This window comes from Chrysemys picta, chromosome 7, assembly GCF_011386835.1.
Source record: "Chrysemys picta bellii isolate R12L10 chromosome 7, ASM1138683v2, whole genome shotgun sequence".
NCBI classification, from domain to species: Eukaryota; Metazoa; Chordata; order Testudines; family Emydidae; genus Chrysemys; species Chrysemys picta.
In genome coordinates this window covers 75955677-75979915 of record NC_088797.1, presented here as the reverse complement: position 1 = coordinate 75979915, position 24239 = coordinate 75955677, and the positions used below count along the sequence as shown (strand labels likewise).

Sequence of the window (24239 nt, the reverse complement as noted above, 5' to 3'; positions counted from 1 at the left end):
TTGACCTGTTCATAACTTACCAAAAATATCCCTGACTAAATCTTAGCCTTAGTTATAATTAAGCCCCATTGTAAAGAAAGGGTTCATTTGCAGCATTGGGATCTACGTTCAGATCTGAAACACCAGTGGAGTCTGGAGAAGCTGCGAGTTTTCATTCAGGTCTCTAGTCTAGGTGAACTCATTTTAAAAAAATCAGGAAACTTTTTAATTTTTTTTTTAATCTGGAAAAATAGTACTTAAGACTTCTGGCTTTTTGTCTTCTTGGTTTTTTTTCCCCTTTGTTTTTTAATTTAATGAATTAACAGGAGACAAGAACTGAATTTTCAGAACAAGAGAAGACATCAGTAGAGAGAGGCCATGCTTTCTATTTCTTTTTGCTGGATTTTTAAAAATAGGAACAGCATAGTCCCAAATGTACCTTGACACTTCAGTCCTGGCTCCACTTTATCTCCATCAGTATGCTGGAACTTTGCCCCACGGTGATTACTAAATGTTCTCAATGCTGGCCCTAGTTGCAGATTGTTGGTTTACTTGGAAGTCTATCAGGGAAGCCACTTAGCTTCTAATTATAGTGACTAGGTTTTTACTTCAAGATAAGTCTTTTATTTAAGTTAGAAACCCTGACCTTTAGGATCTCCTACATTTCAGCTCCACTGAGCTGAACAGTTTTCATAGCAAAGTTGCTAGTCCAGTTGTCTTTTGTTTGTAATCGGTATTTCTTTGAGTGCTTGTTCATGTTGATTCCATTCTAGGTGTGAGCGCGCCCACATTCACGGCCATCTGAGATTTTTGCCTTAGCGGTATCTGTAGGGTTGGCTGTGGCGCCCTCTTGAGTGCCACGCTTATGCGTCAGTATATCAGGCGCTGCTGGCCCTATGCCCTCTCAGTTCCTTCTAGCTAGCGGTTTTCATCTCTTCTGACTTCAAGCCTTAGGGCCTTGTAAATAGTTTGTTTATAGTAGTTAGTGTTAGTCAGTTTCTGGGGCTTAAGTCCTGCTCAGACTGCAACAGTCCTATGACTGTTAGTGACCCCCATAGCATCTGCCTGAAGTGCTTGGGGGAGTCACAAGTGAAGGACAAGTGTCACATTTGCAAAAACTTTCGTCCCAGGACCTAGAAAGAGTGCGACATCCGTCTGAGGGCCCTCCTCATGGAGGCTGCTCTTCGCCCAGCTTCTAAGCCTTCCCAGACGGATTCTACCACTAGTACCTCTGCCTCGGTACGTAGCATGCCCCCAGCACCGTGATCCACCCAGCACTGCTCTCCATCACCAATGCCCAAAAGAAGGCCAAGAAGCATGGCTCCTCAGCACCGGGCAAGAAAGGCCAGGGGGTATTGGGCAAAGGACCCAATTTGGGCCACCCACCCACACCAAAGTCAAATGGATGTGCTTCCTCAACTGGAACCTCTAAGGATCCCCTCCCAAGGGATCTGCCACTGACTCCCAAGAGTGGTAGGGGACCCAGACTTGTGGCGGGGCTGACGCCTTCCCAGGCTCTCCTGGCACCTAGAGAGCAGAGGCCTCTACCAGCGCTGACAGTACTATGTATGCCTCAGGAAGCGGCAAAGGCTCCCTACGAGAGTAAGCCAGCTGTCAGGACCCGCCTGAGGGCACTTGAGCACCGTCGATCCCCAGAGATGAGGCAGCGCTCTCTGACTCCGTGCTGCAGATCTCCAGCTTCACAGCCCATGTCCTCTGCAGCTCACCCAAGATCACTGGCACTGCGATCGTGGTCTCCACCCTCTTGATGCGGATTACCTAGGGGGAGGCGCCAGTCACTGTATCGCTGGCTCCATTCACCCGCCTGCTGGCCATCTTCTCAGAGCAGATCCCCATCCCCTGCACTGTGGGAATGATCTCTGTCGCGGTACCGGTCCCCCCGGCCCTGGTACCGGTCCCATTCAAAGCGCCGGTCAGCTGACAAATGCAGGCATTGACAGCCCCACTGTGGTCACTGGAAGGGGATTTCTCTGGCATGGAGAGGAAGTTCAGCCCCTCACCGAGGCATCATGGCATGATTGGGCACCTGAGGCTGCGTCGACCTTTGCGATGCCGCTTTGGCAACATGGCCAGTGGCCAGTGCAGTGGCCCTATTGGAGTGCATTGGGCACACTTGTGATGCCGATGCCTCCTTCGCACCATTCATCAGCTGCCACCTTGGAGCAACAGTTGCCGGTACCAGGCTTGGTGTGCAACACTCACTCGGAGGTCGGGGTATAGGAGCAGGTGCCCACCCTGAAACTCCCTTCCCCTATGGGAGATGATGCCCCGGGGCCTCCCCTGGCGGTACAGTTGTCGTCCTCATCCCCGGACAAGGCGGTGACAGGGCCCTCGAGTGCCAGCCCCCTGGACAATTTTAAGGAGTACCAGGGGAGAAAAATTTATTCAACAGTCAGCCTTCAGTTCTGGGTGGCGAACCACCAGGCTCTCTTGGGCAGATACTATTTTAACTTATGGGACTCCCTCTGTAAGTTCAAGGAGTACCTACCCTAGGACTTGGCCCAGGAGTTTGGCACCCTGGTAGAGGAGGGTACTGCAGCAGCAAGGTGCTCCCTTCAAATGGTGTGGAACACGGCCGACTCGGCAGTTAGGGTGGTCGCGTTGGTGGTGTTCCCTGTGCCGGTAAGTCTTCTATGTTACTTTCATCCCTGGATAGTACAGCAACGACTAAAGCTTGGCTTTTTCTCCTCCCACTCACCTGCACAGCCCGGCCTGGCAAAGCATCCCAGGGGCCAGAAGTGCTCATTTTGAAGGTGCGCTCAAGAGCGATGCCCCAGTCAGCTCCCCGGATCCACCTTGTTCTTTAGTCGACTATCATCGTCCCTACCATTCAGCCTGGTCACAGGTCACCTCAGACTATTGGGTGCTAGAGATACCCTGCAGCTATATCTCTGGCCGGATCTGCTGTCCCAGAACCACGGCAGTCTTCTACACATGAACTTGGTGGCATTGCACTTGACAACATGGCTACTGCATGGCTGAATGCAGAAGAATGGGAATGCTTGGCCCATGTCCAACAGGTCTTGCTGGGTAGCAGAAAGCCCTCCACCAGAGTGACCTACCTGGCCAAGTGGAAGAGGTTCACATGCTGGATCTTAGACCGGCGTATTTGGGCCGAGCAGGCTTCTCTGCAGGCGATCCTGGACTATCTTCTTCACCTCAAGCTTCAAGGGTTGTTCTTGTCATTGATCAAAGTCCACTTGGCCACTATTTCGGCCTTCCACCCTCCGCTCCAGGGTAGGTCGGTCTTCGCTCATGACAACAGTCCAGTTTTTGAAAGGTCTGGAGTGTCTCTACCCACACATCAGGGATCCCGTCCCTCCCTGGGACCTGAACCTTTTGGTGTCATGGCTCATGGGTCCTCCCTTCAAGCCTCTAGCTTCCTGCTCCCTTCTCCTCCTGTCCTGGAAAGTTTCTTTCCTGGTCACAATAATGGCCACCAATAGAGTCTCTGAGATTTGGGCGCTTACTTCAGAGCTGCCTATACGGTGTTCTGCAAGGGCAAGGTCCAGCTGCAGCCACATCCAGCGTTCCTGCTCAAGGTAGTTTCACAGTTTTATACCGGTCAAGACATATACTTACCGGTCTTCTTTCCAAAGCCTCATAAATCGGAAGAGGAACATATATTGCACACCCTGGACTTTAGGAGGTCGCTTTCCTTCTACATTGGCAGGATTAAGCCATTTTTCAAGTCAACGAAGTTGTCCATTGTGGTGGCGGACAGGATGAAAAGTCACCGAGTGTCTGCTCAGAAGATTGGATCATGGCCTGCATCCGTTACTGCTATGAGCTGGCAAAGGTGCCTCCAACAGTGAGCATGACTTCCCACTAGAATAGGGCATAGGCGTCATCGGCAGCCTTCCTGGCACAGGTACCGATCCAAGAGATCTGTCAGGCCACTACCTGGTCGTCCGTCCACACGTTTACGTCTCATTATGATCTTACCCAGGAAGCCCGAGACGATGCTGGCTTTGGTGGAGCAGTGTCGCAAGCCACTTGGCCCTGACCTTTGAGCCTGCCTCCAGGGATACTGCTTGTGAGTCACCTAGAATGGAATCAATATGAGCAAGCACTCCAAGACGAAAAAACAGTTACTTACCTTTTGTAACAGTTGTTCTTCGAGATGTGTTGCTCATGTCCATTCCATTACCCGCACTCCTGCCCCTCTGTCGGAGATACCGGCAGGAAGGAACTGAGAGGGCGTAGGCTGGTGGCGCCTGATATACTGATGCATGAGCGCAGCACTCAAGAGGGCACCACCGCCGACCCTACGGGTACCGGTAAGGCAAAAATCTCCAACGGCCGTGAATGTGGGCTCATGAACACCTAGAATAGAATGGACATGAGCGACACATTTAGAAGAACAACCGTTATGAAAGGTAGGTAACCGTTTTTGGGTTTTTTTTGTTGGTTATGCTAGTTCTGAGTTACAGATCTAATACATTAGTTTGGATTAAATTTTTATATTTATAGGCTTAGTGGGTGTCTGAAAAATGATTCTGGAAGTGCTGTGCAATCCCTTAAAATGGACTTCAGTCCATGTAAAGAACAGTGATTATATATGGATGGGACAAACTGGTTAGAAAAAGTAAAAGTCTCTGAACATCATGCTGTTTTACCTCTGCTGCAACAATGCCTCGTGTCTTGGGAGAATGCAACATGATTGGCAGACTCTGCTCAGAAGAGTCAAAGAGCTAGAATAACTGGGATATTGAAGGCCAAGTGAAGAGTGCATTAGCGAAGCTGTGCAGGGCCCCAAGATTGGAACACAAAAGTCTACTGCAGAGCTGTTTGGAGAAATCTTGCACAGAGCATGCCCTCACTAACCTTGGCGCAGGACATGGCTACTAATCCCTTCACTTTTGTAAACAGTTAACTTTCAAATGAAACGGATGCTGTCAAGGCTGACAGGCCACAACTTTGACCCCTTCCCCAAAGATCAATCTTACCTTTAAAATATGGTTCTACTATAGCTTGTGGCCTCACAGATGACTGTGATGGTCGTCATTAGAGGTTTATACAGAGCACTATGCAAACCCAAACCCACTCAGGAATCTTTAGTATTACAAATGCCTATCATGTGGATGGAGTTGATTTAATTAGTGGGTCAGACATTCTCTGTTTGTGTAAATGAGTGCAAGTCCATTGAAATAAACAGTGTTTAATCCATTTACACTAACAGAGAATTTGGTCCTTTAATTTTAAGACAGTTATAGCCCTCTTCTATACCAGGGCTTATTTTAAAAGGTAAGGCCTTTATTTGGGGCTGGGGGAAAGGAAGATGTGGCCCGTCATCCCTGTTTCAGTCCTCTTTATTGAGGTGTTTAGCTCTTTGTCCATACTATTTAAGTTCATGTTCCCTAGCTTTATTTAGTTCATAAGGTGGGCGGGAGGGCAGGGTGGAGAGGTTTATGTGTGGAATAGGAATTCCAAAGTTAGGCTAGCTTTTTCAGTAAGAGTCTTAATGTTCAGCAATGAATCTTTATTCTTGATAGGCACAAGCAGGTGCGCAGATCACTAGGAGTCCACTAGCTGAAGTGTGGAGGTGTCAGCAGCACAGCACAGTTAACATTTTTATGACAAGGGCATGCACGTTTTCTGTGGGAAGGGAGAGTGGTATCTTACAGATGGCTAGAGATTTTTTTTTAATAGCCTTTATCAGCCAGGCTCATATCTTGGTGTCTGACTGCTTGGAAAGTACTTTCCTTTCAGTGAAGAAAGGAGTTAAAGGGATCACTCAAGCCATGGTGTTCAATCTGGTATTTAAAAAGGAGTTCTGCTAGATTATTTGTCTCTGATTGAATTGGCTGTTGGGTCTCCTTTCCATTCTAAAAAAAAGAACAGGAGTACGTGTGGCACCTTAGAGAATAACAAATTTATTTGAGCATTAGCTTTCGTGGGCTAAAACCCACTCATCGGATGCATGCAGTGGAAAATACAGTAGGAAGACATGCGCGCACGCGCACACACACACACATAGAGAACATGAAACAGTGGGTGTTACTATACGCACTGGAACGAGAGTGATAAGTTAAGGTGAGCTATTACCAGCAGGAGAGGAGAGAGAAAAAACTTTTTGTAATGGTAATCAAAATGGCCCATTTCCAGCAGTTGACAAGAAGGTGTGAGGAACCGTAGGGGGGAAAAATAAACATGGGGAAATAGTTTTACTTTGTGTAATGACCCATCCACTCCCAGTCTTTATTCAAGCCTAATTTAATGGTGTCAAGTTTGCAAATTAATTCCAATTCAGCAGTCTCTTGTTGGAGTCTGTTTTTGAAGGTTTTTTTGTTGTAATATTGCAACTTGTAGGTCTGTAATCAAGTGACCAGGGAGATTGAAGTGTTCAACTGGTTTTTGAATGTTCTAATTCTTGACATCTGATTTGTGTCCATTTATTCTTTTACATAGAGACTGTCCGGTTTGGCCAATGTACATGGCAGAGGGGCATTGCTGGCACATGATGGCATATATCACATTGGTAGATGTGCAGGTGAACGAGCCTCTGATAGTGTGGCTGATGTGATTAGGTTCTATGATGGTGTCCCCTGAATAGATATGTGGACAGAGTTGGCAACGGGCTTTGTTGCAAGGATAGGTTCCTAGTTAATGTTTGTGTTGTATGGTGTGTGGTTGCTGGTGAGTATTTGCTTCAGGTTGGAGGCTGTCTGTAAGCAGGGACTGGCCTGTCTCCCAATATCTGTGAGTGAGAATCGTCCTTCAGGATAGGTTGTAGATCCTTGATGATGCGCTGGAGAGGTTTTAGTTGGGGGCTGAAGGTGATGGGCTAGTGGCGTTCTGTTACTTTCTTTGTTGGGCCTATCATATAGTAGGTGACTTCTGGGTATTCTTCTGGCTCTGTCAATCTGTTTCTTCACTTCAGCAGGTGGGTAGTGTAGTTGTAAGAATGCTTGATAGAGATCTTGTAGGTGTTTCTCTCTGAGGGGTTGGAGCAAATAACCTGCTGGTAATAGCTCACCTTAAATGATCACTCTTCTTACAGTGTGTATGGTAACACCCATTGTTTCATGGTCTCTGGGTGTGTATATATATATATATCTTCCTACTGTATTTTCCACTACATGCATCCGATGAGTGGGTTTTAGCCCACGAAAGCTTATGCTCAAATAAATTTGTTAGTCTCTAAGGTGCCACAAGTACTCCTGTTCTTTTTGCGGATACAGATTAACACTGCTGCTACTCTGAAACCTTTCTATTTTAAGTTATTCTCCCCACCTTCTATTTTATGTCTTATTGTATGTGATGACATATTTTGGGGATTGAGAGCGGAGAGGGTCTTTCAGTAACTGGATTATTTGGAAAGTAAATCTGATAACTGAAATAATTTATTCTTTAAATGTGTGTGTGTGTGTGTGTGTGCGTGCGAGTGCATGTAACACAGGTCAGTGAGATACATAGGAAAGCTGGGAATGAGAACAATTCTCTGGTGCTGTTCAATGAATGACAAATTGTAATATGAAATACACTAGATCCTGTGTTTCTTGTATGTCCCTACTTGAGAGGGAGTGGATGATGCATAAAAACTGCAGCATAAAACTTTTTTCCTAGAGATTGACTTTAACTTTTTCCCCCTATTCTATGAAAACAGAAAAGTACAAGAGAGAATGGATGTATATTAATGAAACCTTTAAATCACATGCAGAGAGCTTTAATACATCTTTGGCTATTATTTTTTCATTCAGAGTACACACAGCTAGCCTTAATGGCATTACAAGAATATCTCTGCTAAGGAGCTAAAAAATGTCCTACTCTGGTGTAAGGTTGTCAACCACAATCTTCATGCTGGAGTTCTAGGTGATTTATTTTTTAAAGATATGCTGTGCCCAGATAATTGATTGCCTAGAACACAGGGAGTAAGGGACAGATTTTTAAAGTCATTTAGTTTCTAAAAATGAAGAAGTGTGCCTATTGAGATTTTCAAAAGCACCTGGTGACCTGACATTGAAATCAATGGATTCAGGCGCCTAGGTGCTTTTGAAAATCCCACTGCGTACACTGGTCTGCATCTTTCGGCACTTAATTTCCTTTAAACAGCTGTCTCTAAGACCTTGAACTTGATTCAGTATTCTATGGGAAGCCAGAGTAGAGAGCAGAGGACAGGTTTGATGTGCAGTTGGTAGCCTGTGTTGCTGAGGAATTGTGCTGCCGCATTCTGTAGTAGTTGGAGTTTCCTAAGGGCTGATGGTCTCATGCCTAGCGATATTACAATGCTGTAGTCCAGATGGAAAGTACAAAGGTGTGTGTAACTGAGGCCAGGATATTTTCTGCCATGATGAGATGGCGTCTCCTATACAACTGAAGATGGTAGAAATCCAGGGCCGGCTCTAGGCACCAGCAAAACAAGCTGGTGCTTGGGGCGGCACATTTTTAGGGGCGGCATTCTGGCACAGGCCACGCCGCCCCTAAAAATGTGCCCCGGCTGCCCTAACTCACCTCCGCTGCTGCCGCTCGCGCGCCGCTGCTCGCCCTCCCTCCCAGGCTCTCAAACCCAGGAGGGAGGGGGAGATCCCGAGCGGCCACGGCTCGCAAAACAGCTGATTCGCACGCCGCGGCCGCTCGGGATCTCCCCCTCCCTCCTGGGTTTGAGAGCCTGGGAGGGAGGGGGAGACCCTGAGTGGCCGCGGCGCACGTGCTGCTTCTCCCTCTCCCTCCCTCCCTCCTAGGCTTCAGAGCCTGGGGGGAGGAGGCAGGGCTGGGGATTTGGGGAAGGGGCAGAGTTGAGGCAAGAAAAAAATGGGGGCGGGGGGGCGGCCAAAACTGTTTTTGCTTGGGGCGGCAAAAATCCTTGAGCCGGCCCTGGTAGAAATCTTTAGTTGTAGATGCTGCTATAGGAGAGCTAAGTGTCTGTGAGGAGTCCAAGAGCGTTCCTAAACTATGGATGGAATTGACCAGTTGTGGGTGTGTACCTTCAACCAAAGGGAACTGCTCCACCGTCCCAGTTCAAACCAATAAAATGGATTTTGGGAAAGTTCAATGGTAAGGGAAAGAGTGACAAAAAATTAATATGTTCTGCACCAGGCATAGCGGTGCTCAATCCTGATTAGGGTCTGTAGGGACTCCCAACTGCAATATAAATGATAATAAATAACCATAAAATTTAAGGCAACTTCGGATGTGAAAATAAATGCACTTTCGAGCAACATGTAGAAACAAATCCAATTCTGATGGTTATTACACAATATGTGAACTTCCTGCACACTCTCTATGCAAGGGAGATGGTAGAACACGCCTTTCAGTGGTGAGAAATACTTTTGAATCTAACTGTGTATTTAGAATGGACTAGATCTTCAGCTGGTGTAAACCAGTGTAGTTCCATTAAGTTTGCTTGGGCAAAATCCAGGCTGATGTTAAAAATATTTTAATTGCTTTAGACAATTTTTTATAAATAACCTGACAGTTATCTGAACCTGTTGAATAACATCCATCTTGGGTTAAATGGGAATTTTCAATATATACAGAAAATGCTGGAAGATCTACTCTCCGTTAATTGAGGGTGACGTTTAGCCCTGTTTAGAGGGGCCAACACAAGTTATATGGACCACTTAAGTCCAAAATAGTGCTTAAGTGAAAAAGACTTTGGGTTGGACTTCTGAAGAATATGAATTTCACCCTGTGTGTCTAGCTTTAGTATCATTATTTGCAGGGATCAAGGAGAGTGAGGAATTAAACCCCTCCCATAACAACTCTGGACTGGACTTGTTCTCTGAAACCATTTCACACAAAGAATAAAGTCTGTTTTTCTTTTCTTCCTCACAGATCACCCCTGGCAGCAAAGCAGCCCAGTCCCACATGAACCAGGGGGACCTTGTGGTAGCCATTGATGGAGTCAACACAGATGGCATGACCCACTTAGAGGCCCAGAACAAGATCAAATCAGCCAGCTACAACCTGAGCCTTACCCTTCAAAAGTATGTTGAGATAAGTTAATACTTGCATGAGCTGCAGAATTATTATGAGAAAGTGGCAGACCAAGGGAGTGATAAACATCAGAGTTTTGCCTGTTAGGTTTTCTTCAAGAATCTGTGAGGATTTGGACATAAGATTGAGGTAAAATTCTGCTCTGATTTACACCATGTGCAACTTTACTGAAATCAGTGGGGTTGCACAGTGTGCTAGTCTGGGTGGAATTTATCCCATTGAATAGAAAATGGGTATGCTAATGCTTCCTTAGCCCCCTAGGAAATTTTTAAAAGCGTCCTGTTCCAAAGCAATTCTGCTTATAATTGATTTTGTTCTTGCTTATTCCCTGGCTGATGTCAAACTATTTTGTTTTTTGACCTCATGAATGTCTGCTGTGGAAATGATTCCCTTATGATTTCAGATGAAGAACAAGGTGAAAAATCCCACCAGATATTTGCATCAGATCCCTTCAGTGGTGGCTACTAGTGGCCGGATCCTTCTTTCTATGAGGATGGAGCCTAGCTTCATCTGAGAAAGGTGTGGTCTGAGCACAGGACTGGGGGCCAGTACAATTGCAGGGAGGAGAATCTCCCTCAGAGATGGGGAAGAAGCTTCCTTCCCCTGGAGAGCGCAGAATCACTCTCCTGATTCCTCCTGGCATTGCTTCCTTGCACTGCATAAGAGAGATTTCATTTTTGAGAGCCTTGTTCTAAAATGCAGTAACCTTCTTTGACATTGTGATTAGATTTAATTAGAAAACTCTTTCTTAATACCTGTGTTAATATTTACAGCTGTGTAATGATAGGAGGCAAAGTAACTGCTACTTACATTGTATGGCATTTTAGAGAGAATACTTCGTATAAATCACAGGAAGCAATCGTTGGGAAGGATACGATGTGTAAATCTTAAATGTGTTATGTGCTGACAACATAACAGAGGCTCTGTTGTGCCATTACATAGCTGAGCCAGGTAGCACTAGGAGCAGACTAACTGCTAAGGGACACAGATCCTGGGTTGAGGTTTTGAAAGCAGTGCAGGGGATTCTAATAGATGATGTGTGGCTAAATTCCCTGAAACTTCCGTTTTTTAAGCAGATGTTTCTGTTAATGCATAAAATAAGTAAATGAAAAGAAGAGGCACTAAGAGTTCCTAATATATAGAATATGTTTTCGGTTTTCATGTGATGTCAGTTGCTTTTCACAAGTTACATTATATTAAATGTGGACTGGAAAAGAGAGAGTTAAGTTTAATAATGAAAATAGCCTAAGGAAGTCTGAAAAAGGTTGCAGTCCATCTGTCTTAATTAATTTCTCTTCACCCCAAATCTTAATACATCAGGTAGAGGGGCATATAGAGTTATTTCCATCACTGCATGTAATGTGGAGGGGCGTCTCTAAAATAAGCAGGAAGGGGACTCAGCCAAACTTAATAAAGGGCCAGACCAAAGGTCTGATACAAAGCCCACTGAAATTAATGGATTTCCATTAACGTCAGTGGGCTTTGGGTCAGGCCTCAAGCCAATAAATTGACAAGACTAATTTTATTTCATTCACAGCCCCTTGGGCTCCCAAACTAATGCTACGCCCTCATAGAATAGATCCAGGAGGGTTTATGTATCTGTACAAGTGAATTCCCACCTGGTCTTCTCCTATACTATACATGTGCAACTGTACAACTTCTAGCCCTGCCCACTAAGGGTTTCATTGTGCTGCTGTAGTCAGGGCCGGCTCTGGCTTTTTTGCCGCCCGATGCAAAAAAGCCTCCCGCCGCCTCCCCATCCCCCGGCGGGAAGCGCAGCAGCGGAGGGCGGCGAGCCCGCTGGGGCTCCACTCTCCCCGGCGGCCAGAGCGCCGGGAGGAGGGCGGAGAGCCCGGCCTGGGCCCCGCTGTCCCCGAGCAGCTGGAGCGCCAGGGGGGAGGGCGGCGAGCCCGGCCGGGACTCTGCTCTCCCCAGCAGCCAGAGCGCCGGGGGGAGGGCGGCGAGCCCAGTCGCGGCCCCGCTCTCGGGCCGGAGCGCCGCGCCGCCCCCCTCCAGGTGCCGCCCCAAGCACATGCTTGGTGGGCTGGTGCCTGGAGCCGGCCCTGGCTGTAGTGGATGTGAATGGATTTCACAGAGATTTGTTTTGTGCTTTTTAGAATAGTCTGGATTATTCTTTGCCTTTTGAGGGAAGGGAGAAATCCTTCCAATAAAAAAAGTCTCTTCTACTGGATTCTCATGTTTCTTGCTGAGGGTTTAAATCTCTTGAATAGTAGTCATCTTATTAGGCCTCAAGTTTATTCAGGACAAGCAATGTTTCCTTTTCTTTTTCTTGGCATTATTGTGCACGTGTATTTTTCCCCCCAACCACCTGCAGTACTTTTTACCCTACTTTTTAATAGCAGTGAAAAATACAATAAATGTTAACCTTTTTTAAAAAATTATTTCACTAGTGTGGAAATGTAACAATATTTTGGTTTCTGCGAAAGGAGTAGATGGTCTCAGACTGCTTCAACGAGTATCCATATCACAAACCCACCAACACAGCTGGCATCTTTGTTGGCAGTCTTAGCAGAAAAAGGATTGAATAGACATGGAAACAATGCTAATGGCTTACAAAAACGATGTAACCAATTTGTTATAAAGGACACAAATGCATCTTAGTTTCATAAGTAATAAAATAATTTTACAAAAACCTCAGAAAATGGTTGTGAAACATGAACATTGGCAGTTTGTGTCCCAATTTAGTGTTCTCCATGTATCTTGGATGTGTTGAATGAAAACTATCAATTTGTTGAACACACATAGTGTTCAAAGAGTCTTGTATTCATATATGTGAGTTTGCTCTGCTGTTATTCATGTGGCCATCTTGTTCCTTGTTTGACAGTTCAAGCAACTGTCACTGTATGTTAAAAATATTTGTAAAATCCTGAAAACTTCACATATTTTAGTATAAAATAGATTTGTTTGAAAACTCTTAATAGAACTGTGATGTTCTCAAACCACTATTACTTTATTACTACTTGTTCTGCTGTTTAAAAAAAAAAGGTATGCATCCACTCACAGCTAAAAAAGACCCACTATCATGTGACTCAGATGACCAGTCTCTCACTGTGAGTAGTCAGAGCAAACCGTTTCAGAGTACCATATAGGCGGAAATGTGTTTGCATAGATTAATGTATTCATGTTAATCAGATCAGTTTGTGAACAGGAAAGAGCTAACGTTGCAGTGAGTATTTATTAATAATAAAGTCTAGCAGCTTCTATATTCACATTTTACCTTTTACAGATGCCCTTGCTCTGAATGATTTTTTTCACTACATTTCCTTTTGTTCTGTTGCCTCTTGATATTGGCCATCTGCGAGAGATGGTGGCTCCTTCTGCCTTGTTAGACCCTTTTAAAAAAAAGGATGAACAAAGTGTGAAATCAATGCAGACTTTATAGTAGAGTCTGGTACCTAAGCAGATTTACAGACACTTATGGATTTGGTATCAACTGGATGTCTAACATAGTGAATGCCAGTGAAAATGAGGTATGGTCTGAGGATAAAACAGGGAAAGAATAAGTTAAATGTTACTTAGACAAAATAGATTGTCTTCAAGTTGCTAGGGCCTGATGAAATACATCCAAGAATACTCAAGGAGCTGACTGATGAGGTATCTGAGCCATTAGCGATTATCTTTGAAAAATCATGGAAGATGGGAGAGATTCCAGTAGACTGGAAAAGGGCAAATATAATGCCAATCTATAAAAGGGGAATAAAAGGACAACTCGGGAAATTACAGACAAGTCAGCTTAACATCCAGAATGATAATGGAGCAAATAATTAAGCAATCAATTTGCAAACACCTAGAAGATAATAAAGTGATAAGTAACAATCAGCATGGATTTGTCAAGAACAAATAGTGTCAAACCAATCCAAAAGCTTTCTTTGACAGGGTAACAAACCTTGTGGATGGAGGAAAATGGTAGATGTGGTATATCTTGACTTTAGTAAGGCTTTTATATTGTCTCACATGACCTTCTCAAACAAACTAGGGAAATAGATGGAGCTACTAATATAAGGTGGGTGCATAAGTGGTTGGAAAACCATTCCTAGAGAGTAGTTATCAATGGTTCACAGTCAAGGTGGAAGGGCATATCGAGTGGGGTCCCCCAGGGATCATTTTTGGGTCCAGTTCTGTTCAATATCTTCATCAGTGATTTAGATAATGGTGTAGAGAGTATACTTCTAAAGTTTGTGGATGATACCAAGCTGGAAGGGGGTTGCAAGTGCTTTGGAGGATAGGATTAAAATTCAAAATGAACTGGACAAACTGGAGAAATGGTCTGAAGTAAATAGAATGACATTCAATAAGAACAAGGGCAAAGTACTCCACTTAGGAAGGAACAATCAACTTCACACATACAAAATGGGAACTGGCTGCCCAGGAAGTAGTACTGTGGAAAGGCATCTAGGGGTCATAGTGGATCACAAGCTAAATATGAATCAACAGTGTAATGCTTACAAAAAAAAGTGAACTTTATTCTGGGCTGTATTAGCAGGAGTGTTGTAAGCAAGACACAAGAGGTAATTCTTCCACTCTACTCCACACTGATTAGGCCTCAACTGGAGTATTGTATCCTTATTCTGGGTGCTACATTTCAGGAAAGAAGTGCACAAATTGGACAAACTCCAGAGAAGAGCAACAAAAATAATTAAACATGACCTATGAGGGAAGATTGAAAAAATTGGGTTTATTTAGTCTGGAGAAGAGAAGACTGAGGGAGGACATAAGAGTTTTCAAGTACACCTCTACCTCGTTATAACACTGTCCTCGGGAGCCAAAAAATCTTACCATGTTCTAGGTGAAACCGCGTTATATCGAACTTGCTTTGATCCACCGGAGTGTGCAGGTCCCCCCCCCCCCCAGGAGCACTGCTTTACCGCATTATAGCCGAATTCGTGTTATATGGGGTCGCGTTATATCGAGGTAGTGGTGCACATAAAAGGTTGTTGCAAGGAGGAGCTCTTGGACAGTGTAATGTTTGGTTTCTACCATCCTTCATTCCACTGATCCTGCAAACAGTATTATCCAAATTCACAAAAAGTATTGTTTGGACTCAGCGTTGCTTTCACAAGCTGTACTTCCACCAACCTAATCAAGCTGTGGCTTTTAATAGCTGGGCTAGAGAGAGAGTAGGGTATAGAAAGAGGGTGGTCAAAATGGCTTTCGGTGAAGTGTGGTGCTGATGCTCAATCACTTTTAACTGGAGGCTATTATATGACTCTACTTTCAGTGCAGATGGACTGAACTTGCTTTCCTTTTCTTCAAATCTGTTTAAAGTCCCAAATGTCTTCATTCCACATTCTTTCCTGGAAGTGACTATGGTCTTTTCATGACTATACATTTTTGGGATGGGCACTTCATAAAGGAATCCACACCTTTCCAGCTACACCACATCACTGGCCAGCTACATGGCAGAAGATCTCTGTATTCCTCTGATGCATCAACAATGCCTAGGATACATGACTTGATGTGATATGCTGTGGCAAATCCTATATCCTCAAAAGTGAGTCTCACAGCAAAAGTAATTGCCAAGTGCCCTTCTTTAAGAGAGAAGGGAAAGAGATACTGACCTAGGGGAGAAAAGTGGAAACTATCTCTGAGCAGTGAGAGAAGGCAAAGAGAGTTTCCAACCAAACCAACAACCAAAAGGGAAAGGAGAAACCCCCTCGCACCTAGTAGCCAGCAAAGTGACCAGTGTTAATTGAAACGGCTGGAGGTTATACCTCCACATAGCCCTCTTCTAGCCATGGCTTGTTTGGAGTGAGGCTAGCTTAGAAAATCTTAGTACTGAGGATATGAAGTGGAAAGCAGGTTTTTCCTCAAGACTTTAAAGAAAGGTGGGAATGGGGATGCATAAAAAAAAAAATCTGATAGGTACATTAAAGGTAAGAAATCTTGGGAAATTTATTTTTTAAAAGTATTGCTTAAATAGTTTATTTTTCTGTTGCCCTGTATTACCGTAAATGCAGGGGAAGGGAGTATCTGTATATGGAATGAGAATATGGTGGGGCTAGCACCCTTTAGAGCTGTCGATGGAAAGGCCGTATCCTTAGATTGAGATTATTTAGGACAGTAGAGCATGGTAGCAACACCGCTCTATAGAGAATGATCCTTAGTAGTGAAATTCCCAAGCTATGCCAGGAAATTAATAGTTTTGTTTTGCTCTTCAAGCACTGTTGATCAAACTGAGCTAGCTTGCTCACTTCCTCTATCTACAATACCAGAGAAGAGAGGAATCTCATTTTTAAGCAATGAGATATGAAATCTAGACATTTTCACTCCCAGATAATTTTTTTTAAGTGGCTCTTGGCTCTAAGAGCAGTGACATTTTCTTTTATAGATCTTGGCCCTGAAGGTTTCATGAGCATTGTTTATAACATGGCACCTCAGATGGAGTGTGCTACCGCTTACTTTTATTACCACACTTACAGGCCTGGTGGTTTTTTAGTGTGGGCAGGTGGTTGTTTTTTATTTGATTGTCTAAGAAAATTGTGCATTCTGGAAACAGTTGTGCAGGACATCAAATCAAACTGCAAACATCAAGCCTCACACAGCGCACTCCCCTTCTCTTTTTAGATTGCCTGCCTATACCAAGGTGAATCTGAGTTCCTTCTGTCTAAATACACATAAGTGAAATATTTTCTTCAGGTTAGATTAATCCAAGTTGTTGAGTGTTCAGTTATCATAAATACTTTAATAAGGTACTTGTTGTGCCAACCCTGATCAAAGCTCCATTTTGCATCATTCAAGTGGATATTCATGTGCTTCCACAAATATCCCAATAATCTGTGAAGAATATTGGTATATCCAGTCTTTTTCTGGTCTGCGTTTCTCATGACCAGATACTTACTGTAAGAGGCAATTTCTTCAATGTGGCTAGAGCAATGAGATAAAGAAATTACAGGAACACAAAACTCCAATAAATCTGTGGCATACCTAATTATCATCATATTTCATAGGCATTTGTGATGTTATTGGGAAGAAGTTGGACAATTACTTTCTTGGGGAGGCTTCTGTGGATTTTCATCCATAGTTTCCTAGCCCTGTGTTCCTGCGTCCTAGCAGGGTTAGATGGGGTTTACTTCATGAATCTTCAAAACAGCTTAGAGTCACCATTGTTCTACATACGCCCTTTCCCCCCGGCCCTCCTATCCAGGGAGATCTGTGGGCATAAATGATATTAACAGTGTTGCAGAATTCTCATGGAGGGAATAGGGGGAAATCACTTTGCTCAACTTTTCTCTCGATAAAGGGAAAAAAATCCTAATGCTATTTGCCCTCTCTTGTCTGTGTCCCACCCGACCACTGAGGGATAGAACTTTGCAAGCTGCAATGTGACCTCTTCCAAGGCCTTGCACCACATGCAGCATGCCCATCCTGCCAGCTCGAGCACCACCTATCCCTGGCCTTTCTGATTGGTACAGGAACACTCAGGCCTGGTCTACACTACGGGTTTAGGTCGACTTTAGCAGCGTTAAACCGAATTAAGCCTGGACACGTCCACACAACGAAGCCCTTTCTTTCGGTTTAAAGGGTCCTTTAAACCGGTTTCTTTACACCACCTCCGATGAGGGGATTAGCGATAAAACCGGCCTTTGCGGGTCGGAATTGGGGTAGTGTGGACGGAATTCGACGTTATTGGCCTCCGGGAGCTATCCCACAGTGCTTCATTGTGACCGCTCTGGACAGCACTCTCAACTCAGATGCACTGACCAGGTAGACAGGAAAAGACCCGCGAAGGTTTGAATTTCATTTCCTGTTTGCCCAGCGTGGAGAGCACAGGTGACCACGCAGAGCTCATCAGCACAGGTAACCATGATGGAGTCCTCCCAGGATCGCAAAAGAGCTCCAGCATGGACCGAACGGGAGGTACGAGATCTGCTCGCCATATGGGGAGATGAAGCAGTGATAGCTGAACTCCGTAGCAGTAAAAGAAATGGAAAAGTATTAGAAAAGATCTCCAAGGCCATGAAGGACCGAGGCCATAACAGGGACACACAGCAGTGCCGCGTGAAAATTAAGGAGCTACGGCAAGCTTACCACAAAGCCAGAGAAGCAAACGGAAGGTCCGGGGCAGAGCCGCAAACTTGCCGCTACTACGCGGAGCTGCATGCGATCCTAGGGGGTGCAGCCACCACTACCCCAACCGTGTGCTATGACTCTCTCACTGGAGAAACACACAGGGAAGACGGTTCGGGGAACGAGGAAGATGACGATGGAGGTACTGTAGGTAGCTCACAGCAGCAAGGAAGCGGAGAAACCGGTTTCCCCAACAGCCAGGATATGTTTGTGACCCTGGACCTGGAACCAGTAACCCCCGAACTCACCCAAGACCCTCAGGACACACAGGAGACCTCTGGTGAGTGTAACTTTGTAAATATTTGTAAACATTACCAAAAAAAAGCAAGCGTGTTTAATGATTACTTTGCCCTGGCAATCGCGGCCAGTACATCTACTGGAAAAGTCTGTTAACGTGTATGGGGATGGAGCGGAAATCCTCCAGGGACATCTCCAGAAAGCTCTCCTGGTTGAAATGGGGTGATTTTAATAAGGGGACATTCAGAGGCGCCCATTCCTCTTCTTCTGACCAGAAATGTTCCCCGCTGTTAACCACGCGGTGGGGGGAGGGGTGAAGTGATCATCCCAGAGAATCGTGTGGGGGGGGGGGGGGAGGGGTTTACTTGTGTTTGTGCCGCATGTTAACCGGGAAACCGCAGCCCCCTCCTTTTACATTGAAACCCCATTTTAAATGGACAACCCAATTCATCCTTGATATGGGAAATGCGCTGCTGTTTGCAACCTTTCCCGCATGTTAAGAAGGTTAAAAAAGCCAAAACACTGTGGCCTACGATGGCTGCCTGCAAGCCGAAATATGCGACCTTGTAATGAAAGAGTGTACCCATTGTTCTCTAAAATGTGTCTTTTTTAACCACCTCTCCCTTCTCCTCCACCAGCTGCAAATGTTTCTCCTTCGCAGAGGCTCGTGAACATTAGACAGAGAAAACGTAGGACGAGGGACAATATGTTCACGGAGCTGCAGATGTCCGCCCACGCTGATAGAGCACAGCAGAATGCGTGGAGGCAGTCAATGTCGGAGATGAGAAAAGCCCAATATGAACGAGAGGAGAGGTGGCGGGCTGAATCACGGGATGAACAGAGCAAGTGGCGGGCTGAAGACGATAGGTGGCGTCAGCTTGCAGACAGACGGCAAGAGGCAATGCTCCGTCTGCTGGAGCATCAAACTGATATGCTCGAGCGTATGGTTGAGTTGCAGGAAAGGCAGCAGGAGCAGAGACCGCCGCTACAGCCCCTTTGTAACCAACAGCCCTCCTCCCTAAGTTCCATAGCCTCCTCACCAAGACGCCCAAGAACACGGTGGGGGGGCCTCCGTCCACCCAGTCACTCCACCCCAGATGATCGCCCAAGCATCAGAAGGCTGGCCTTCAATAAGAGTTAAAGTTTTAAAATGCAGTGTGTCCTTTTCCATCCCTCCTCCCCCATCCCAGGCTACCTTGGCAATTATCCCCCTACCTCTGTAAGGAACTAATAAAGAATGCATGAATGTGAAAAAACAATGACTTTATTGCCTCTGCAAGCAGGAGGGGAGGGTGGGGTGGGGTGGTTGGTTTACAGGGAAGTAGAGTGAACCGGGTCGGGGGGGGGTGTTGGAGGGTTCATCAAGGAGAAACAAACAGAAGTTTCACACAGTAGCCTGGCCAGTCACAAAACTCGTTTTCAAAGCTTCTCTGATGCGCACCGCGCCCTGCTGTGCTCCTCTAACCGCCCTGGTGTCTGGCTGCGCGTAATCAGCGGCCAGGCGAGTTGCCTCAACCTCCCACCCCGCCATAAAGGTCTCCCCCTTACTCTCACAGATATTGTGGAGCGCACAGCAAGCAGCAATAACAATGGGGATATTCTTTTCGCTGAGGTCTGAGCGAGTCAGTAAGCTGCGCCAGTGCGCTTTTAAACGTCCAAATGCACATTCCACCACCATTCGGCACTTGCTCAGCCTGTAGTTGAACAGGTCCTGACTCCTGTCCAGGCTGCCTGTGTACGGCTTCATGAGCCATGGCATTAAGGGGTAGGCTGGGTCCCCAAGGATCACGATAGGCATTTCAACATCACCAATGGTCACTTTCTGGTCCGGGAAGAAAGTCCCTTCCTCCAGCTTTCGAAACAGAGCAGAGTTCCTGAAGACGCGAGCATCATGTACCTTTCCCGGCCACCCACGTTGATGTTGGTGAAACGTCCCTTGTGATCCACCAGGGCTTGCAGCAGCATTGAAAAGTACCCCTTGCGGTTTACGTAGTCGGTGGCTTGGTGCTCCGGTGACAAGATAGGGATATGGGTTCCGTCTATGGCCCCGCCACAGTTTGGGAATCCCATTTCAGCAAAACCATCCACTATTGACTGCACGTTGCCCAGAGTCACTACCCTTGCTATCACCAGGTCTTTCATTGCCCTGGCAAATTGGATCACAGCAGCCCCCACCGTAGATTTGCCCACTCCAAATTGATTCCCGACTGACCGGTAGCTGTCTGGCGTTGCAAGCTTCCACAGGGCTATCGCCACTCGCTTCTCAACTGTGAGGGCTGCTCTCATCTTGGTATCCTGGCGTTTCAGGGCAGGGGAAAGCAAGTCACAAAGTTCCATGAAAGTGCCCTTATGCATGCGAAAGTTTCGCAGCCACTGGGAATCGTCCCATACCTGCAGCACAATGCGGTCCCACCAGTCTGTGCTTGTTTCCCGGGCCCAGAATCGGCGTTCCACGGCATGAACCTGCCCCAGTGACACCATTGCTGGGGCCTGTGCCTTGTGAGAGGTCTATGTCCATGTCAATTTCCTCATCACTCTCGTCGCCGCGCTGCAATCGCCTCCTCGCCTGGTCCGGGTTTCGCCTTGGCATGTCCTGGCTCTGCATATACTCCAGGACAATGCGCGTGGTGTTCATAGTGCTCATAATTGCCGCGGTGATCTGAGCGGGCTCCATGATCCCAGTGCTAGCTATGGCGCCTGGTCAGAAAAAAGGCGCGAAAGTAGTATCTGATGGACCAGGAGAAGGAGGGAGGGCGGGAGGGAGGGCCGAGTGACGACATGGCGTACAGGTACAGGAACAGGGAGAAACACAAACAACTGTCACACAGAATGGTCCCCCCAAAGATTAAACTGGAAACCCTGGGCTTAGCAGGCCATTGATTTCACGGAGGAAGGGGAAGCAAATGAATACAGAACAAATCTATTTTTTACATCTTAAGGTGGCAGCCGACGGTGCAGCATGAGTGATAGCCTCTCCAGTACGACGATGACGGATACCAGTCATAAAATACCATCATCTGCCAAAAGGCAAGGGGCTGCTGCTGTGTAGCAATGCAGCCCCACGTCTGCCAGCCCCACGTCCGCCAGCACCCAGCATCGCCCTCTGCCTCTTCTGGGTGCTTAGCAGACAATACTGGGCAATTGGCAGAAAATAGTATATTACGACTGGTAACCATCATCATCAAAACAGTAGCATGTCTGCCCAGGTGGCCATGATTGACAGCCATACCAGTATGACGACGATGGGTACCAGTCATAATATACCATCGCCTGCAAGGGGCTGGTGCAATGCAGCCCTACGGCTGCCAGCCCCATGACTATCACTCATGCTACACCGTCTACCGCCAAAAGGCAGTTAGCAGCTGCTGCTGTGTAGCAATGCAGTCCCACGTCTGCTGGCACCCAGAGGACATATGGTGACGGTGAGCTCAGCTGAGCTGAGCGGGCTCCATGTTGTCTGCACAGGTAACCCAGGTAAAAAGGCGTGAATCTATTGTCTGCCGTTGCTGTGACGGGGGAGGGAGGGGCCTGACGACATGTACCCAGAACCGCCCGCGACACTGTTTTGCATCATCCGGGCATTGGGATCTCAACCCAGAATTCAAAGAAAAGGCGCGAACCGCTTCTCGGCTCTCTGAGCTGTGGCGCAAACGTATTATCTGACGGACTAGGGGAAGGAGGGAGGGGGGCCGAGTGACGACATGGCGTACAGGCACAGGGAATTAAAATCAAGAACGGTGGCTGTGCATCAGGGAGAGACACAAACAACTGTCACACAGAATGGTCCCCCGCAAAGATTAAACTGAAAACCCTGGGTTTAGCAGGCCGTTGATTTGACGGAGGGAGGGGGAAGCAAATGAATACAGAGCAAATCTATTTTTTACATCTTAAGACGACGGTGCAGCGTGACTGATAGCCCTCGGCATCTTTCTGGGTGCTTGGCAGCAAATACGGGGCTCTTTCTGGGTGCTTGGCAGCAAATACGGGGCGGTGTATGACGATGGTCTTCAGGCCTATTGCACAATCGGCTGCTCAGGAAAGACTCTGCTAACGTACGATGACCCGACTTGTAATAGGACGGATAACAGTCGTAATACACCATTTACTGCCAAAAGGCAAGCCCCACGGCTGCCAGCACCCAGATCGCCGATGAAGGCTACCAGTCTACTGCACCGTCTACCGCCAAAAGGCAGTTAGCAGCTGCTGCTGTGTAGCAATGCAGTCCCACGTCTGCCGGCACCCAGAGGACATATGGTGACGGTGAGCTCAGCTGAGCTGAGCGGGCTCCATGTTGTCTGCACAGGTAACCCAGGTAACCCAGGTAAAAAGGCACGAATCTATTGTCTGCCGTTGCTGTGACGGGGGAGGGAGGGGCCTGACGACATGTACCCAGAACCGCCTGCGACACTGTTTTGCATCATCTGGGCATTGGGATCTCAACCCAGAATTCAAAGGGGCGGCGGAGACTGCGGGAACTGTGGGATAGCTGTGGGATAGCTACCCATAGTGCAATGCTCCGGAAGTCGACGCTAGCCTTGTACTGTCGACGCGGTCCGCCGACTAGAGCACCTAGAGCATTTTATTGTGTGGACACACACAATCGGCTGTATACAACCGATTTCAATAAAACCGGCTTCTATAAATTCGAACTAATTTCGTAGTGTAGACATACCCTCAGTTCCCTAATTTTCCTTCCCCCATTCCCTGCATGGAAAGTTAGGCCTCAGCTTCAATTTCTGGCGTCCCATTCTCTCTAGTCTACCATGGAGTTCACAAACACAAGTGCAAATTATGTTACCAAAGTCTGAGAGGGTTTCAGGGAGGCAGGGCATGCAGAGGTGGAAGGACTTGGTCATAGGTGGGACGAGATATGTGTGGGGACTTTCCAAAATAGAGTCCAACCATACCCCAACTTTCCTCCAATTCAAGAGACAAAAGAAAGATTTTGCCTAGCACTTGAACTCTGCTTTCTCTTGTGATACAGAGAGTCAGGTGTGTGTGTGTGGGGGGAAGAGAAATAGCTTTTTACATAGTGTATAATTAACCAGTGGAACTCAGTGCTGCAGGTTATTATTGAGGCAAAGGTATAGTAAGTTCTTAATTTTTTAAAATAAATATGATTAGCTGAATATATTTCTCACACACCTGCGCTTGGCTGAACAAACAGAACTGAAGTTCAGTGCAAATTCTAATAGGCAGTGGTATGGAATGCTGTAATGGGACTGTAAAGTCCCTAGAGCACTACTAAAAGGAAAATGTTACTGCTTCAGTTTTGGTATCCTTGTGGTTTATTTGTGTTTAATTGTCATTAGTATAGTATTGAAAATGATTATCCTGTTCTAACAAATTAAAAAAAAAAAGCCCCACAATTTTACAATCAGGCATTTAAAGTACATGATGGTGCCTGACAGCTGCTTCACTGACATACAGCCACAAGCTTATTGCACTGCTATGTGCAAACTATAGATGAAAAACATAAACATGGGCAAAAATCTATTTACATTCCATACAAATTGGTTTCTTTCTCAACTCCCAATAAATGCAGTGCATGAAAGTGCAGTATTATCTAAGCACTTCCTGGGGAATCTATACAAGGACTTGGGTCTTCTGACAAGGAATCAGGTCACCATCTTTGGAAAGGATTCACCAAATGCTCAGGTTTAGTTTTGGAAAGTGCAGTAACATGAGAGCACCTTATTCTACTCTCAAGTTCTCAGAACACTTTATAAAATGTCTGTTTCCTGACTTCCACCAAGTTTTGCTGGAGTTGAGCGAAGGTGATACAACAGTTTCATTGCAGTATACATACTGACACATGCTCCATTTTCCAGTGCTGTGACTAGCTGTTAAATTGAATCTAGACAAATTCAGACTGGAAATAATGTATACATTTTTGACAGTGAGGGTCTTGACTAATTATACTGGCATACTATATATAAGTATGCATTAAGCACAAATATTATAGCACTTCTATA

The 24239-nt window shown here is 46.1% G+C and overlaps 1 protein-coding gene across 40 annotated transcripts in view; it reads left to right on the top strand.

Annotated features, from left to right (window-relative positions):
* The window catches only part of LDB3 (LIM domain binding 3), a 206971-nt gene that overhangs the window by 55937 nt on the left and 126795 nt on the right, over positions 1-24239 (top strand). For all 40 annotated transcript variants that reach the window (XR_006175507.2, XM_065551826.1, XM_065551824.1 and 37 more), the window contains one exon: positions 9778-9929. Coding sequence is in view for 39 of the 40 variants with exons in the window: in XM_065551826.1 (XP_065407898.1) it covers positions 9778-9929 (152 nt within the window). In the remaining variant the exon portion in view is untranslated. The remainder of the gene's footprint in view (positions 1-9777; positions 9930-24239) is intronic.